General features: G+C 34.1%; 1 protein-coding gene across 1 annotated transcript; it reads right to left on the reverse strand.

Moving 5' to 3' along the window:
- Nucleotides 1–1,256: 1,256 nt before the first annotated feature.
- Nucleotides 1,257–6,431, reverse strand: KU80 (Ku80 family protein). The gene is made up of 12 exons (XM_047307976.2): nt 6,308–6,431; nt 6,013–6,105; nt 5,868–5,919; nt 5,315–5,446; nt 4,158–4,561; nt 3,309–3,595; nt 3,003–3,198; nt 2,693–2,899; nt 2,323–2,490; nt 1,949–2,224; nt 1,684–1,814; nt 1,257–1,598 (listed from the first exon to the last, which is right to left on the reverse strand). The coding sequence occupies exons 1-12, from the start codon at nt 6,320–6,322 to the stop codon at nt 1,538–1,540; spliced, it is 2,022 nt and encodes a 673-aa protein (XP_047163932.1). The 5' UTR covers nt 6,323–6,431; the 3' UTR covers nt 1,257–1,537.
- Nucleotides 6,432–18,601: the final 12,170 nt, after the last annotated feature.

The following is an 18,601-nucleotide window of genomic DNA, read 5'->3' on the forward strand; positions in this document are numbered from 1 at the left end:
TTGAACTTTATAAAATTGGTTTAGTATACCTAAATATATATTATTTTAGTTATATATACCTATATATTTAAATGTAACCGTTTTTTATGTACATATTTTACTTTTAATAATATAAATTATTTTATTCTTTAAATTTTATATCTATTTTTTATAATTATCTTTTAGGAATATATTTTTTATAAATTTAAAAAAAAAATAATTTAATAATAATTAGAATAATTAATTTTTTTATTTTTTTATAATCATAAGATAAAAGTGAAAACACATGCAGAGAAATGTGTTTCCATTAATATATCTAAAGACGAGATCTCTAATATTGTTTATACTATTATGTTTGGTTATCCTTATTAAAAGGTACAACTTCCAAGATAGGTTTGTGAAGAGATAAGTCAGCAGAAAAAGTGAAGAAGGCCGAGTCTGTTTTATGAGTAGAGATGGAAAAAATGGAGGAATAGTTTGGGTTGATGAAGGTGAAGATGTGATTTAAAAACGCAGAAGATGGTGGTGAAGGTGCACTCAGCAATAACAGTTATTATAACTTAAGTTTAAAAAAAAAATTATTCAATAATAAATAAATTGAACACGTTATGTGTCAATACACGTTTAAGCACTACAGATGTTTATGTAAAATATCGTTTGTTACATGTGAGACAAAATTTAACGTTGTTGGAAACAATAATTAAATTCAATGTTTCAGAAAATAAAAAACCCATTAGAATTAAATATTCGAATAAGAACTAACTATAATTTTTTTAAATAGTTAGAATTCCTAACAACATATTTAAACATTGTATATATAACAACTACTTTTTTCCTTTTAAAATAGGCTCAATTGCCTTTTAATCTTTTCTTTTTCCTTAAGTCATAGCAAACTAATGGGTCTTTTTTTCAGTTCAATTCACTTTCCTCGCTAATCATACGTTCCAATACATGCATTTGAGAAAACCAAATATTATAACAGACTGAACTTCACAAGTACAAGACAGAGTATGTTAGAACTACCCAAACGAGCATTCAAGCATAGCCTTTTTTAATTTATATTTTTCATTACTCATATGAATGTTCTTATCAATTGATAACATTACAAACAAAACTTAAAAAACCAAATAAATATAATGTCTAAACATCAGATATTTAAAAAATTATACACATTAACAATATATTTGTTTATGCTTACTTTAAACTCGTTGCATGCTTTAATTTTTAATTACCTTCAAATCTATCTCTTATATAAAAATCTTCTCGCTAACGCTGCATGAAAATTTAGCTTTTAACAATAAAAAGAAAAACAAGTACATAATAGACATTGCAATAGTTTCTTGTGTTGATAACATATGCTTGATAAACTCAGGCTTATCAAATTCTGATTTCTCACAAATGCAATCGAAGTGAGAGAATCTCCGGCGAGTACTAACAATATTCACAAGGTATTCCTATGTACTTTTCTTTTTTTCAAAAATCAGTTGTTTCTACAAGATAATCATTACTGAGACCAAAAAAACAACAGCTTTTTATTTCAGTACATATAGAGAAGGAATCATTCAACTCTTGGTTCAGATTCAACCAAGAAACTTCTGGCTTCCTCATCAGTAACATCACTGTAAAGAAACCAAAGAACAAATTATGATCCAATAAAGGAAAAAAGAAACACTTGTATGAATTGAATGATGAGAATACAAAAACCTGTCTACAGCTTCTGTTTTGGAGATCAAGGTGAGATCCTTAGAAGCAAGATATTGACAGAAACTGTGAAGTCTATTCTCTCGACAGAAATTACAAATATGTTTAAGGAAATCATTGAACTGTTTTGGTTCCTTCACAAACGAAAAATTGTTAATTCAACAAGTTAAAAAGCCAAGGCAGATAAAACAAAAGAAATTCAAAGAGTGATAACATTAAGGGTTGAATAGCGAAAATCCTAACCATCTTGAATAAGGGAGATGATTACCTGCTCAAGGATGCAACCCTTGCGAAGCACAACTAAACATTCGAATGCTTTAGGATAGTTATCACCTTCATGAGAGTCCTCCACCAGGTCAAATATTTTATTTTTCATTTCATTGATAGCTTTTCCAACCCAATCTGAACTATCTCTGCGGGAAATCAAGGCTTCAAAATCTTGAGCAGGAGTCAGATCCCCGATTTTCTCAACTTTAACAGATGCATTTTCAATAACATCATTTGTAGAAGATCTCTTCCCTCCCCATAGTCGCCTAGACTTTTTCTACAGCAAGACATTTTGAACGTAAATCATAGTTGATGTGGTTGTTCCAAATATCACAGTCGATGTTTAAAACATAAGACCATAGGACTCATTCTCACCAACGGTTGTCCCTTAAGCTCGAAAGACCTGCAAAATGAGTCTATTACATATTTCTTTTGCAAAAGCAGGTCGGTGTCAGGCTCTGTAATTTTCTTGAGTGTGTCATCAATAGGAGGTACCGCCACATCAGGATCCTTTGATTTCAGCTCAAGGAAACGATAAAAGCGCTGAAAGGTTGAAGAAATATAACTTTATCATATGATTACCCTTTAAGGGGGGAGGGGAGATAGTTTATCAGAGATCAATGCTAATTAAGCATACTTCTCCATGTCTTAAAACATCCAGTACTAGCTCTAGCCAACAAGTAAATGCAGATTCGGAAGAAATGAGAATATAAACCAGAAATATACGAGTGGATAGAATAAGAACCTCTAACACTGGATTTGTTGTAAAGTCAGGTAGCAAAACTTCCGGTTGTCCATGTGGTGCAAGATCAAGCGTTTTTATTAAGTTAGCTGCAGCCTCTAGCTGTTGTCCATTTGGCTTCCACGAAGCTGGGAAATTAGAGAAGGAAGGGAATTGAAACTCTCTAATATCCTCGGCAAAAGGAAGTACATTTAAGTAAAATGAATCAGGCTGCACAGCATAATGAGAGAAGCAAGAAATAAATAAAAGTAGAGGCAAACTTAAAGAGAACAGAAAACCTATAAAATACAAGCAACAGATAGGAAAAACTAACAATATTTTCTTTATCAGATAAATTAGGTGTCAAGACCCCAATGCTAACATTTGATTGTCCCTTTCTCCAGACACAGCGTAATATCGCCACCTTATCCATTTCCTTCATGGCTCGTGCAAGAGCAGAAAGTGCAAGCATGGCTCCTGTATTTCCAGGTTGAGGTAGGAACACATATACATCTTTCATGTAATGATGTCTTAAGTGCATATTTCATTTTCGGACAGGGATATAAGAGAAACAACGAGTCAGGAAATCTCCTAAAACAAATTCATCAAATATATTTTTCTAAAACATATACAATCTTACCTAAATATATTAGAAGAATCAGTAAATCCCAAAAGCTTCACACCCTTTTCCGGTTGGAATTTAACAGCATCCCACTCAGAACGGGATATGGGAACTATTTGAGGCCCATAAGGATAGCCTTTAATTCTTTGGTCAGGGGGGAGAACTTTGTCACGATCTTCAGAACTCTTGTACTCATAATCTATTTTGAGTTCATGTGTAGCATATTGAGCATTTGGAGGAGCCTTATCAGAATATTTCTTCAGTGTAGGAAATTTCTCTTCTGCTGTTTTCTTGTATACCATTACCTAATTACCATTGCCATTTTCAAGAAAACAAAATACATTTTTTACTAAGAATGTTCTATTTAAAACACAATTGGACAAAAATAGTCCACTTGCTTGGTGTGTCAATTGTCAGAGGGACAAGAAAAAAAATTAAAAACACAGTAAACAAGCAATCTTCAACTTCAAATTTTTTCACAAATCATGATATACATTACTCCAGAAAAAAAAAATTATACTTAATATTCTAACAGAAAATTAAAAGAAATATGGTGTTAAATAGTAAGATGCAAGATAAATAATTGTATATGCCCCTCCACAGTAAACTTGATCAGAGATAAACTGTCCATGGATCATGGTACACGGACAACTAAAAATTGTACCATTTTATATTTGGTAATCGTTTACAATGGAAAAAAGTATGTAAGAAGGCATAACATCATTAAATATCTTAATCAATATGACTATGACAATGACAATGAAAAACATGTGAAAGGAGTATGATGGGTTCATTGGATAAATGACATTTGAAGGTACATGGATTCATGTTCTTGAAATTAAATTTATTTATATTCATAGATCTCACCTTAATGCTCAATTTTGGACTGATTTCGAGATCCCCTCTGAAAGTTGTAACAAGTGTTATATTTCTTGTTCTAAGAGCACCAAACAAAGAAATTGGATTCTCCAAATACAACAATCTTGTTGATGTTTCCTTGGAAAAAATATTTAACAAGTGATCATTCTCATCCATTATTTCCCTGTTTGCATCTTGACCAAGCTTTCCTCTAAAAATAATACTTTCCATTTTCATACCATGGGCAGTCAGTTGTTTGGCAATGATGGTAACTTGCTCTTCCTTTGTGCCTTCATAAGGTTCTTTTATTGGACATTGTGCATTTGTAATAAGACAGAGACGTTTCTTTCCTTTATTTGTTTGATCAAATTTTTTTATCAACATATCCATGCCAACAATGACAGCATCAAGAACTAACATCAAAGTCAAGGAATAACTTGATTTTAATTACACAAACCTAGTGGGTTTCAGGGACATCTAGACTTGTAATACAATTCATGCAAAAACAATACCATCGACAAAAATTAAATAAATCAACGAGTTACTGAATAAGAAGGTAAGTAAACTGTAAAGCCAAAACAGAGGTTTGTATAGATAAATATAAGAAAAGGAAAAGAAACAGACCTAATTTGAAAGATTAATGGCATTTAGTAATATAGTGTGTTAGGAATCTTGGTAAGAATCCTAACTTTCTCCCTTACTCGCACACTTCAGTAAACTCACAGCAAGAAATTGTAAAACAAACGACTTGTATTCACATCAAAGAATCAAGAATACAATTTGGAAACCAGGAGCTTAACCTCTTTCACCAGGTCTGAACTGGTCTACAACTCCAGAGTATAAAACTGTCTCTTTGTAACTACAAAAGAGGTCCTTTTTATAGACCTTTTCCCGCCCCCTTAACTGCTCAACAGTTAACTACTCATCTTTATTTCTCTACTATCTTTCTCCTTTCATAAACCCTCGTTGTCCTAACATAGTGTAATCGGAAAAACTAATCTCTGAGATTGCAAAAGAAAATACTTTTTGCCAGAAGCAAACATGTGCATATTTTATTGCATGGCAAAACTCAAAACCGTATGGTAATAAATTTACATGTTAAAAATGTTATCAATTAACAAGCAAAGTCTAGCATAATATAAAACAACCAAGAAACTTATGGATACAATCACCATCAGTTGTTCCTCGAGGCAGCTGTAGTAAAGCCTCATGAATATCTCCATCCACAACTTTAATCTTTTTTAAAACCACAACATGTTGATACCCACCCACTTCCGTCGTTAGTTCATTATCAGTGTCTGAGGAAATATCAACATAAAAAGAGGTGAGGGAGGGGCTCTAAATCAAATGTCACCACAGGAAAATGACATAATAAAGAAAACAAATAGCAAAGTATAAATGGGATTCTTCCATTGACACACAGCAACATGAATAGTTACTAGATAGTAACAGCAACAGCAAGAAATGAAAATGTAAAAACTCAGTGTAGTCAACAGGGAAAATATTCTATTTACAATCAGATTGAAAACAACAGAAGAAAAAAGAAATTCAAGGAAGATTCAATAATTTCTCAGTTCTTACTCCCCATTTCTGCATTACAGAAAGTTACCATTTTCAGTGCAAGCATACTCGGCAATAACATGACAAAAAATCAAATGCACATAAAAGCACCAAATCAACACGATTCATTGCATAGTAAAAATCAAAGTGAGTTAGTACCTTCAGCTCCAAATAAGACTATTCCCACTTCATCATTTTTGCTATAGATCATCTGCAAATAAAACAAAGTCAAAACACACAAGACTGAAATAACAACAATAAAAAAAATTTTAACTTTGAATAAGAGGGTGGGAACGATTAATACCTTCTTTTGTACAAGCAAGGAGCAGGCTTTCTCAATTTCAGGAAGAACAGAATGCATGGATGGGCCCACATCAAGCAACAAAAGCAACGCATCCTGTTTTCGTAACATCGTTGAGGCAATACAAAATTAAATTACAGATTCAGAAGTAATGAAATTCAGAAGAACAAAAGGAAAGATAATAACATTCTAAATGGGGTTTCCCCTGAAAATGAGTAATATTGAAGCAAAACCCTAAACCCAGAGAAGTGAAGTGGGGAAACATAAAAGGGTACAGAAAAACGAAGTAAAATCGAACCTTGACCGGAGGCATGGATGGAAAAGGAGAGAAAGAGGGAGATTAGGCTTGCAGAAGAAGGAGAGTTGAATGAACAGGCTTTTTCGGACTTCCCGCTTTAAGAGAAATTCTTGGTTTAATTTAATACACAATGTCAAGATAAGACATGTAAAAAAATACTCCTCAGCATTTGTTTTTTAATTGGCTGAATTTTATAAGTTTATAAAAAGATAAAAAAAGAATTATAAATATAAAAACTAAACAATAATTTAAACCGAAATTTTTCAATTGTATTTATAATAGTTATTTCAAAAGCAAATAATTTTTAATTAATTAATAAGAAAAAAAGTATACTAATAAAACAAGTAGTGTTTTCATCTTGACATAAATATTAAGAGGGTAGATTTTTCATATTAAACAAGTGTAATAATCTCATATGAAAAATCATTCTTGTCTCACGTTATATTAAACCAGATATATTTAATTAATAAAGTAAAAAATGTACTTTAAAACAAGTGTAGTGTTTTCATGTTAAAATAAATATTAAAAGTGTAGATTTTCACGTTAAATTAATGCAGAGAGGGATGCATATAAATCCATTTTGGTTGATATTATTCGAAAAATCTTCATATTGATTAATATTTAATTTTTTAATTTAGTATAAACATATACATATATACTTGTCCCGTTTTTATTTTTATTTTTGCATCTTGTTCCGTTTAAATTGTTAAAATATTGTTTTTATTAGATTCAATAGACAATCTAAAAAGTACAACTCATTAAGGTTTATTAAGTCTTTTCGTTATGGAGCTATGGTTATTATTTATGATGATGTATCATTATTTTATTATTAACTACATTATCATTATATGCTTGAAGTATTATTGCAATAAGAATATAAGCTGACAATCCAATATTGATTTTATAAATTCAACTAGTATTTTTCAAGGAATATTCACTTAATAATTACTTACTCACTATATGTATAAAAATTTTAAACTCTCTTACTAACTTGAGCATTAGAGAGTCTTTTGTAGATGGATCCCTTTCCCCTCTTAACAACAAGGAATTTCATTCTGACCAATAAGAGCTCACAAGCCACCGATAAGATCTTGCCACTTGTCTATAAATCCACGTTCAAGATCCCGGTAAGATCATTTGACGTCCACCGTGGGACTTTGGTAAAACCATGGGGCTCTAGTAAAACATTTCCCCGATTTCACCTCCTTATGGTCACCACCTGAAGGTCTATCCAAATCTCCCATGAGATAGAAGTCAATCAGGTGGTGACCCTTCACCAGTAAGTACAAACGCTTATACAATAACACAATGAACAACAGGCAATGCAATATCGAGTTGGAGTTCGAGGTCATGCACGTCCGACAATAAGCCGACCTACACGAACTCCAAAAGCTACAACATAGGTTGATTGCCTTGGAAAATGAGAGGTCATTTCTTCGACCTCGACTAAACCCCCGTGAAGAGGGCCCCTAGAATTCTCAAGCAAGGTACAACCTTCCAACCTGGCGATGTTCGCGAGGAAGTCGAGAATGTAGCCCATCAGCCCAACAAGGTTCTACTTGTTTTGCAGGTTTTGATGAATTTCGATAGTCAAAGTTGAATTATGGTACCCTAGTGGTGCAAATCTTTTTCTAAAAGGTTACAATGATTCTGACTTTGGTGGTTGCAAACTAGATAGGAAAAGCATCAGTTTCATATGTCACCTTCTAGGTTGTTCTCTAGTGTCTTGGCATTCAAAGAAACATACTTGTGTGGCACTGTCCACCACAAAAGTCGAGTACATTGTAGTAGGAAGTTGTTGTGCTCAGTCTCTTTAGATAAAGAGTCAACTAGAAGATTATGGCATACTTTTAAATCATATACCTTTGAAATGTGATGACACAAGTTCCATAAATTTAACAAAAAAATCATGTACTTCATCCCAAAACCAAGCACATTGAAATAAGGCATCACTTTATAAAGGATCACATTTTGAAAGGAGAAATCAAAATTGAGTATGTGGATAACTTACATCAATGGGCGAATAATTTTACAAAGCCTCTGAACAAAAAAAAATTATACTATAAGGAATGAATTGGGAATACTTGATCAAAACTGCATAAAATTACATTGAATATATCTGCTGAATGAGTTGTATGAGTGCAAATTGGAAATTCACTGTCATATACTTCTTTACACACTCACACTCAATTGATGATTCTATCATTTCACAATTGTACTTTATCTCTGTTCTAACACTAAACAAAGTTGAGAAGAATGTGATTTCTAGGTCTGTTACTGAACATAATATGCTTACTTAAAGTTGCATTGATCTGAAATGGAATATAAGTGGCTCTGTATATTTTAATTGATTGCAAAAGCAGTTAAATCGATTAATCCTTGTGAATGTGGTTTGAGTTTCTTTTATACTAAATCATATATTTTATCACATTCATTCTGATGACATATGATTTCATGCATTCTTATACTCATTATATCATATTCGTTGTTAATCATTTTGAGCATTTTGGATGTTGCAAACTAAAATCCATTGACTTCAAGCATTACTTATTACTCTGATACATGTTATTAAATCTGCTATATGCTTGAATCTGATTCTGCTGTTCTTAAGCTGTTACATACCTGATACATTCATTACTGTTAGCTCTGCTACTAAATGATAAGGGGAGAAATTAGTGAAATTAGAGCTATTGCATAATGATAAGGGAGCATCAATTTCTGATATTAATATGTAAAAATACATAATGGTGTATCTCTGGATGATATTCTGTTTCTAATTCATTATATATTTTTTGCTAATGCCCAAAGGGAGAGAAATTAGTGGCATTAGAAATTGGTAAAACTGAAATAACTGGTAGAACAATTTTTGGTTGTGCATCATGGTTGTGTTGTACATCATGGTTGTGCATCATCAAAAAGGGGGAGATTATTGATAGGGGGAACAATGTGAATGCTAAACCCATTCCCTAATGTGTTTGGTTTCTGATGATGACAACACATATATGTTTCCATGACAACAACAAAAATGTTTCATATATTGACTGCATTGTTTGGGTTGCATACTTTATTGTTTACATTTGTTGTATGCATACTCATGTTTTCATTTGTTAACACAAGTTGCACATAGTAGATCTGTATGAAGTAATCGATTACAGTGGTTATGTAATCAATTAAGTTAATTAGATAGCTAATGCTTAAACTGTGGGAAACTACAAAGTTTTAACCAATTACATTATATGTATAATCGATTAAAACTCGTGCCTTTGCTAACACCTATTTGCTGTGTGCTCTGATGAGTTTTGAGAAGAAAAAGTTTTCAAAATTATCTAAGTGTAATGATTAACCGATTACACTATTTACTTAATCGGTTAAGTGTGGTATTCTTTGAAAATTGTTTTCATGAGATGTTCTAACTATCACAATGGTCATATTTTCAAATAATCTGACTTACAGTTTATGTGTCATCGATTACATTAATTACTTAATCAGTTAAATCTGTTTCAATGTAATTCTGGTGTAACTCTATTAAAAGTGTAACTGATTACATTATTTTTGTAATCGATTAAAAAGCGTCAAACATAAGAAAATCTATATAATGACACATTGCACTCTACATTAACAACTTTTGATCATTTTAACTTTCATATATGATATCAGTGAGTCAAGAAAAGAATGTAGGTGCGTTGATTGCTCGAAGAATCAAGATACAAAAGATTTATAGATTTTTGAAGGGTTTTAGAAGGAGAGCTTTGGACATTTTATTGGCTGATCAACTACTGCACGTTAAGGTGTTTTCTTTCGTGATTAGAACTTTGTTTTGCAATCAAGATATTGTGGTTTCGCTGTGCTTGTTGCTAGCAAGAAGAATGCGGTGTTCTTTTGACTTTGGGAAGGGTCTCAAAGGGGTACTGTAGAGAAGAGGAATGTTCTTTCTGCAGGGTGTGTTTTCACTATATTAGATTGGTGAGTTAAAGAGGAGATTACATTTGAGAGGTGTTCTCTGTAAAGCCTTGTTGTAAAAACTCAAATCTTTATAGTGGAAGGTCTTTCAATCTAAGGTTGATTGGAAGAGACTGGATGTAGGCATAGAGGCCAAACCAGTATAAAAAGATGTGTTTGATTAAACTCCTTTACTGCATTATTTTCATTATTGTGTTATGAGTTAAAGATCATTCTAAAGATTTCCAAAAATATAGAAAAGAAAGTATTTTTATTGAAAACCAATTCACCCCCTCTTGGTCTTGAGAAATAAAGCATAATATTTCTTACAGTAATCGTGTGAGAATTATAGTGGAATCTTCTACGGAGGAGACTAGACGTAGCTTAGTTGGAGCGAACAATTATAAAATCTCTCATGTTATTCTCTCTTCTTTTTGTTAAACAATCCTCTTAGAAAACCTACAGTTGACCTTTATATTTTAAAATATAAGAAATTCCAGGCTAAACGATCCTTTATTTTTAAAGGAAGTTCTTACAAACATTGTAGTATATGTTATTCTGAATAACACGCTGATCTTTTCAAAGCCTATATTTCAAGTCGAGCGTCTAAGCCTCTGAAACATTTTTTTACACGCTTAATAAACGTGCTATATCAGAAGGATTGCGAAAAACATTTTCCAAAAACACTATTCAACCCCCCTCCCTTCTAGTGTTTTGATAACGGTTGAAAATACCGTTATATGTGATATAATTATGATACTAAATACACCCTTTTCTGGTTAGAAACTTGCTTGAAATCATGTTTTTCTGTTAAGTTGTGTGAATAAGAGAGTTGAGGTTGAATTTGATGGTTTTATGACTAATTCCCCTTGTTTTGGCAGGAAATGAGATAATATGGAAAGCAAAGATGAAGTGCCAAGGAGATGGAGCTCAGAAAGGCCTGGAAAAGCACCAAAAGGGAGGAATGCTTAAAGCTTGGGCGCCCCGTTTGGAGGCTTAAGCGCAGAAAGTGCCGCTCGCCGCCCGGGTGCCCCTTTTGGGGTACTTGAGCGCCAGCGACACGGGCTTGGGCTTTGTTTATGTTCTGCTTCCGCTCTATTTAAAGGACCCAAATGTCCTAGGTTTTGTATCTTTGGCTGGAGGAGCACAACAACACATTCTTTCACCCTCTGAAGGCATATTTGGATGTGGGAGCTTCCATCTTCTACTTTTAGGGTTTTTCTATCTCATTCTTCTCCATTGTTTATCTAGTTTCACCATGTCCATGGTGAACTAAACTCTATTTGTTGTTGGGGGATGATGTAACCTTGTGAACTCTCATGTATTTGAATTGATTCTTAATAATATATGCTTTTTCATTAATTGTTAGAGTAATTCATCTGTTACAACACTTGCTTTGTTTAATTCATTCAATAACATGATTTATGAATTGCATGAGTGTCGTGAGGTTCCTTACAATTCAGGTTCTTGTTGAATTACTCTCAAGAGTAATATTGCTCAAGGATGAGGGTATGAGTCTTGGTCGTCTTAAAGCTCTTGATCTTCACATTTAATTACTAGGAATGTTAGGAATTGCATGAACTGGTGATTAAGGACAAACTTATTTCGCTGAGGGATCAGGTTTAAGTGATTTAGTGAGTGACGTTAACATTAATGCATAAAGAAGAATTCTTACATACATGAGAGGGAACTTGGTGAAATCTAACCCCAACAACATACTCATCTCATATTACAAACAACATTCGTTCATCACTATGCTATTCTGCTATTGATCAAACTGCATTCATACTTAATTTTCTGTCTTTGCATCTGAAACCAATGATCTCGTTTTCTTTAAGTCTTAATTAATCGAGTTATCACACGATTGTCTAGTGCCGAGAGTCCTTTGGGATACGATATTTGGTCTTACCATCTGCTCGCTCCTTGAGTTCCAACTCCTTCATACTTTGACTCCTCTTCCAAATCACTTCATACTTTGCATCTGAAACCAATGATCTCGTTTTCTTTAAGTCTTAATTAATCGAGTTATCACACGATTGTCTAGTGCCGAGAGTCCTTTGGGATACGATATTTGGTCTTACCATCTGCTCGCTCCTTGAGTTCCAACTCCTTCATACTTTGACTCCTCTTCCAAATCACTTCATTAACCTACTAAAACAAGGGAATTTAGTTATAAAATCATTAAGTTCAACCTCAACTCTCTTATTCACACAACTTAACAGAAAATCATGATTTCAGGAAAGTTTCTAAGCAGAAAATGGTGCTTTTAGTATCAAAATTACATCACAGATAACGGTATTTTCAATCGTTATCAAGTCACCCCTTTGAGACCCTTCTCAAAGTCAAGAACCACGTTCTTCTTCCTGTATACAGCACAGGGAAACAACAATACTCACCATTTGCTAAAGCTCTTGATCAAGCAGTAAGCCCCTCTATTGTTGAGCTCGGTTGATTTTACCATTATCTATGATGAAATTTTGATACTAAATCAACTCTCTTTGATTGTGAAGCTTGTTTAAACTCTTGTTTTTAGTTGAATTTTTTGAATAAGTTAGTTGAGCTTATACTTAATGATTTTTATCACTAATTCCCTCCATTTTATAGGTTATTGGTATGTTTTGGAATATGAGCAAAGTATCAAGTTGAAACCCAGGAAGGACAGCAGAAGCACTAGAATAGAAGGCTGCAGAGGCTCAAGGAAGCTTGATTGCCCTTTTCTAGGGCCCTGGGTGTTGGTTGCCACGCAATCATGCTTGGTTGCCCTCTTTAGAGGCCCTCAACGCTAGTGGTCGCGCAAGGACGCCTGCTTGCCCTCTTCTACGGTGCTTAGCGGAGAAGGCCACACTACCACGCCTGATTGCCCTTCTCTGGGGCGCTGAGTGCTAGTTACACCTACCATAGGACACATGGTTGCCCTCAGCTAGGGCGCCGAGCGCCACTCTTCGCACAGTTCTGCTTGTTTGCCCCTAGTTAGGGCGATGAACGCTAGCGATGTGGGCCTATGTGATACTTTGGATCTATTTAAAGGCTTTGGCGCATTGGGGTGGGCATCTTTTGACGACTGAAGCACATAAACCCTATTTTCGACGCTTTGAAGGAAGATTGGGCATGTGGGAACTTTCATTTTCTCTTTCTAGGGTTTTCATCTCATTTACATTCTTCCATTGTAAGCGAAGGTTCTCCATGACAATGGAGAGCTAAATTCATTTGTTGTTGGGAAAAGATGTAGCCTCTGAACTTCATGTATTTGAACATGTTTTGAATATTTTATGCTTCTTTCATTGAATGTTAGTGTTTTCTCCTATTCTTAATGCTTGTTATGTTTTGGCCATTCATAGCTTGATGTTTGGATTTCTTTGTTATTGGGAAATACTTAGGAACCATGATCTAGAGGATTTCACTGAAATGAAATATTATCTAGGGATAAAAATAGGACATTTAGTTGTCTTAAGCTTCTTTTCTTAATGCAGAATTGATTATTAGGGTTTAAAGGGATTGTTGTGTAATAATCAAGGCTAGACTTTTTACGCCAAGGGATTGAGTTCTAAGTAATTTTGAAAGTGACATTAGCATTCCAATGAAGAAGATGAGTTCTAATATGCATGAAAGTGAATTAGGTGAAATCTAATCCCAACAACATCATCATCTCATATCATCTAAATACCATTCATTGATTCTTGCTTTAGCTTCAAAAGATCAATTTTACATTCAAGTTATTATGTTTACTTTTATTGCGTTAAATTTCATTCAATGGAATCGTTCTTTAGTCTTAATTAGTTAAGTTATTATACGATTGTTGGTGACACGAGTCTCTTGGGAAACAATAATTGGTCTTGCCATTTTATATTACTTAATACGATTTGGTACACTTGCCAATGAGTTAACAATTGTGCAGAATGACCAGACTTTACGAATCAATCAATCTTGCTTCTCCAGAAATCTTCAACACTTGCACACCACGACAATTCTAGTTTCTTGGAGCGTTTCTCTCTTTTGTAAAACTTCAAAGCTCAATCTAAAACTGATATGAAAATTGTTAAACTCAATTGTCTTTCATAATTTCAAATCATGCGTCTATATATAGTGTAAGTGATGGGTGTCGCACCCCATACAAATTTAATGTGCAAATAAGAATGCAGTATAGACAAGGAAGTGACTCCTAGATTGTCTCTCAAGGACCAAATGAGGTTCGAGACTTAGGTCAAACACGAAGGGGGGGGGTTTGAAAGGGTTTTTGTGACTAGAAATGAACTAAATTAAAGCTTGAAATTAAACACAACCAAACATAATTAAAAATGTTGAGGAAAATGTGGAAAACATGAAGACCGAACGGTTCTACTAACCAGGCTGATCGGCTCTAATAATAAGTGTGTTGGAGACCGAACGATTATGTTCCTAGATCGAATGATCCTGGAGAGGAGACCGATTGGTATTAAAACAGTAAAATGGAAATTCAGACTAAAGCCGAACGGTAAAAGTAAAATTCAACAGCCTAAATAAAAGTCGAACGGTCCTAACGATGGACTGAACGGTAAACATAAGCAAAGACGACGGGTCATTCAGTCCTGACAGACTGAACAGTAGCAATGAAAAACCTAATTGTAATTTGGTAAATGCAGAAACAATAAATGTGCAGAAACAAAAAGCAGTAGAAACAAAATGCTGGAACAGTAAACACGTAGGCAGAAATGAAATTGCAATAAATTAAAATGCATCAATTCAATTTAAACATAAATTTCAAATCTAGAAACGCAAATGATAACGAAGTGAAAAATAAAAACGGAAATGCAGAACGCAGCATAGCATGAAGATAAACGCGAAAATGAACAGTGAAAAGCATAGAACATAAATGAACAAGAAACTTGAGTGCAACAACAAATTCAACCATGAAATTGTAAAGATAATGATTTCAATACATGAAAAAGAAAAGAAAGCCAAAACCTAAACCTCCTCCAAGGGGGAGGAAGAAGAAGACGCTCCAAAGAAATGGAAAATGTGATTGGCGGCTAGGAGACTTCGGTCAAGTGAAAGTGATTTTGGGGTATATAGACCCCAAAAGACCAAACTGCCCTTCTAATGGGCTTGTCCTACAAAATGACCTAAAATTGGGCCCAAAGTCCTAAGGTTTGACCCAATGGCATTCTAAAACGAAATTACACTCTAACAGTGACGTGGCCACCCTCTTGAAGTCCCAGAATGTGCTTCCAGCATTGTTGTTGAGTTCCTCTTGTCAGCTCATTTGACCGATCGGTCATGAAAGACTCACACCGTTCAATCAGCAATGCTCAACAGGCTCAGGAACTGGTGCGGTACAGTCTCTATAAGACCGTTCGGTCATGCAACACTGTTGAGACCGTTCGGTTCTGTCGTTGTGCTCAGTCGTTAAGTGCAAGTTCAGTCTGTGCTTCTTTGCCATTCGGTTCTCTGGTGCTCGTCCATTCAGTATATGCGCTCGGTTAAGATGTTCGGCCAAGACTCTCATGCAATGATGATTTGTCGTTCGGTAGAGGCTTTCACAGACCGTTCGATTTTGTAGTGCTCTGCCATTTTGGTTAGGCTTTACAAACCGTTTGGTGTAGGCATTTACAGGACGTTCGACATATGCTTCAACAAACTGTTCGGTCAAGTCTTCAGCAAACCGTTCGGTCAATTCTTCAACAGACCATTTGGTGCTGAGCAATACTCCCAAATCTTTTCTCAACCTCAGACAACGATTGACCTGCACATAATGATTGAAATAATTAAGCTCAAATAATTCAAATTAATTAAAATAAGAATTATCTTGAAATTAAGCCCAAAGAGTGAAAATGAGATAAAAATGGAGAATTAAACACAATATGGTGCAAAAAGCTAAGTTAGTAGTAGAAAATAATGACTCATCAGTAAGTCAAATCAGACGCATTTTAATCAATTATGCTATTAATCTAATATGTTACACTACATAGTTATAACATATTAACAACAGTCAAAGCCATTAATTGAATGCTCAATTAATGTAATCGATTTGCAATAAATGTTTGGTCAACATATTTAATAATATGACCTTTGAGACAGTTATGTCAAGCAGTGAAACAATTTTCAAATCTTTAGCAAACTTAATTGAATACAGGATCCATGTAATCGATTTAATCACTAATGTAATTGATTCAAAACTTGTTGTTTTGCCACAGTTCAAAAGTTAAGCTGTCTGATGACTTTAACTGATTAACACACCATTGTAATCGATTAAGTCATAGGATATGCTTGGTGCATGTGGTTTTTCCATTTCCAAAACTCATATTATGCATACATAGATATAATTACATTTCAAACACAGTAGTATGCAATAATCAACACAATATGTCCACAACTATGCTTGTACAAATTTCACAATAAGCAGAAGCATATATAACACAAATAACACAGTACACACACATGTGTTTTTATTAACAATGTGTTGTCATAATCAAAAATAGATATCACAGAGATTGTGGGTTCAGCTAACACTGTGCTCCCCCTATCAACAATCTCAACACTCTTAAATATTATTCTCTTTTAAAACAAATTCCATTTTTCTCTCACCAAATGACCCACTTGAATTACTCACTTTTACGTAACCACTCTTACTTCCGTCATTCTCTCTTTTTCTTTTTATATTCAATTCCACAAAACCACTCTTAATTCTTCTTTTCTCCTTTTACTTTTAAAACTAAGTTCTCTTTCTCCACTCTTCTACTTTTACGTAACTTGGACACATACACACTACACACTATAATTTTCTCTTCTCTCTCCCTCGTTAAAAGCTCACGACCCCACACCATTTCATCCCACACACTTTTATATTGGTTTCTAAACACTCTCTCTACCTACACTTACATGTAAATTTTCACACACATAACCTACTTCCATTCCTTTTATTTCCTTTTGACTTTTCAACTACACCTTTCCTCTTTTCACTTTTTCCTCTACACATAACGTAAATAACCACTTACTCTCCCCCTTCTTTTCAATTTAGCAAACCACTAACAGACACATTCCATTTTTCATCTCCTTTAACTTTTCAACACCAATCTTCTCCCCCTTCGTTGCTCGTAAACCATCTTCCCACCATTCTTTCATATTTTTCTTCCCAACCTAAAACCCAAAGACTACCTTTTTCCTCACCATGCTACATCAACCTCTACCCTTGCTCTCTTCTATTTTTTTCTTCTTCTTCATCCTCTATGTAAAATATGCAAACTCCAAGAACTCTTTTTTTTTTTAATTTTGTTCTTCTTTGCTTTCAAAGACCATCCCAAAGCTGCTTCCTTCACGATTTTTCTCCTCTTGCAACACCTTTCTTTTTCTTTGCCACTTTTAGATCAACCAAGCCATGTCCATGTCCATCTTCCACTTTTATTCTTCTTCCTTCATGCTCTTCTTCCATCCATGGTGGCAACTCCATCTTCCATCAATGTTTTTCATCAAAACTATGCATCTCAATTACCAAAACCTCACCTTTACTCTTCTTATTCTTCATAACTCATTCCTTTCTCTTCCAAAAGTGGAAGAGAACTCTCAATTCCCTCCTACCCATAGTCTTGGTCAAAGAGTATAGATATGTGCCCCTCAAAATATATAATTCATGTAAGATAACAATAACCAAGATACACACATTAAAATCATGATTTTAAGTGAACCCATTCATACACAATAAACAACCCAATACACCCAACATGTATACCCATTACAATAACAACATTTTTTCATAAAATATAAACATGTATAGTCCATTATATACCCCATATAATAGCAAAACGAAAATGAACATGTGAATACCCATTTTCCATGTAACAACACATGAAACTTAAACACAAAAGAAGAACACATGAATCAACATGTTATTTTTAATCTCAACACAAAAGAAAGAAAGCATGTAATAACATGTTATCTTCTACCTATCATACACCATGTTATATCCCAAGTTAAATCCCTTACCTCTAGTTCCAAGCAATCTTCCAAGGTTCTTAAGTTTCTTTCCTTCACTAAACTCCAAGCCCTTCCCTTCTCCAGTTTCCTCTTCAAGTTATATCCCAAGCTCCAAGGTTCTTAGGTTTCTTTTCTCTCACCAACTTGGTTGCTCTCCCAAAGTGTCTCTTCAACTCACGATTCTCTCTCTCTTTTCCACTCTCCAAGTGTTTGTAATGCAACATAACAAACTTAAAATTACACATTTAAGTAGAATTAATCCTAAACCTTACTAACCCTTCACCACCCACTCCTAGTCACTCCAAAGGACACCCTACACAACTGATAACGGTTGAAAAACCGTTACTTTTATACTTAATTTTGATCATTAATCAACCCTTTTTGACTTAGAAACTTGCTTTAACTCAT

The sequence above is a fragment of the Vigna umbellata genome, chromosome 9 (assembly GCF_029865625.1).
Source record: "Vigna umbellata cultivar VRB3 chromosome 9, Vumbellata_1.0, whole genome shotgun sequence".
NCBI lineage: Eukaryota > Viridiplantae > Streptophyta > Magnoliopsida > Fabales > Fabaceae > Vigna > Vigna umbellata.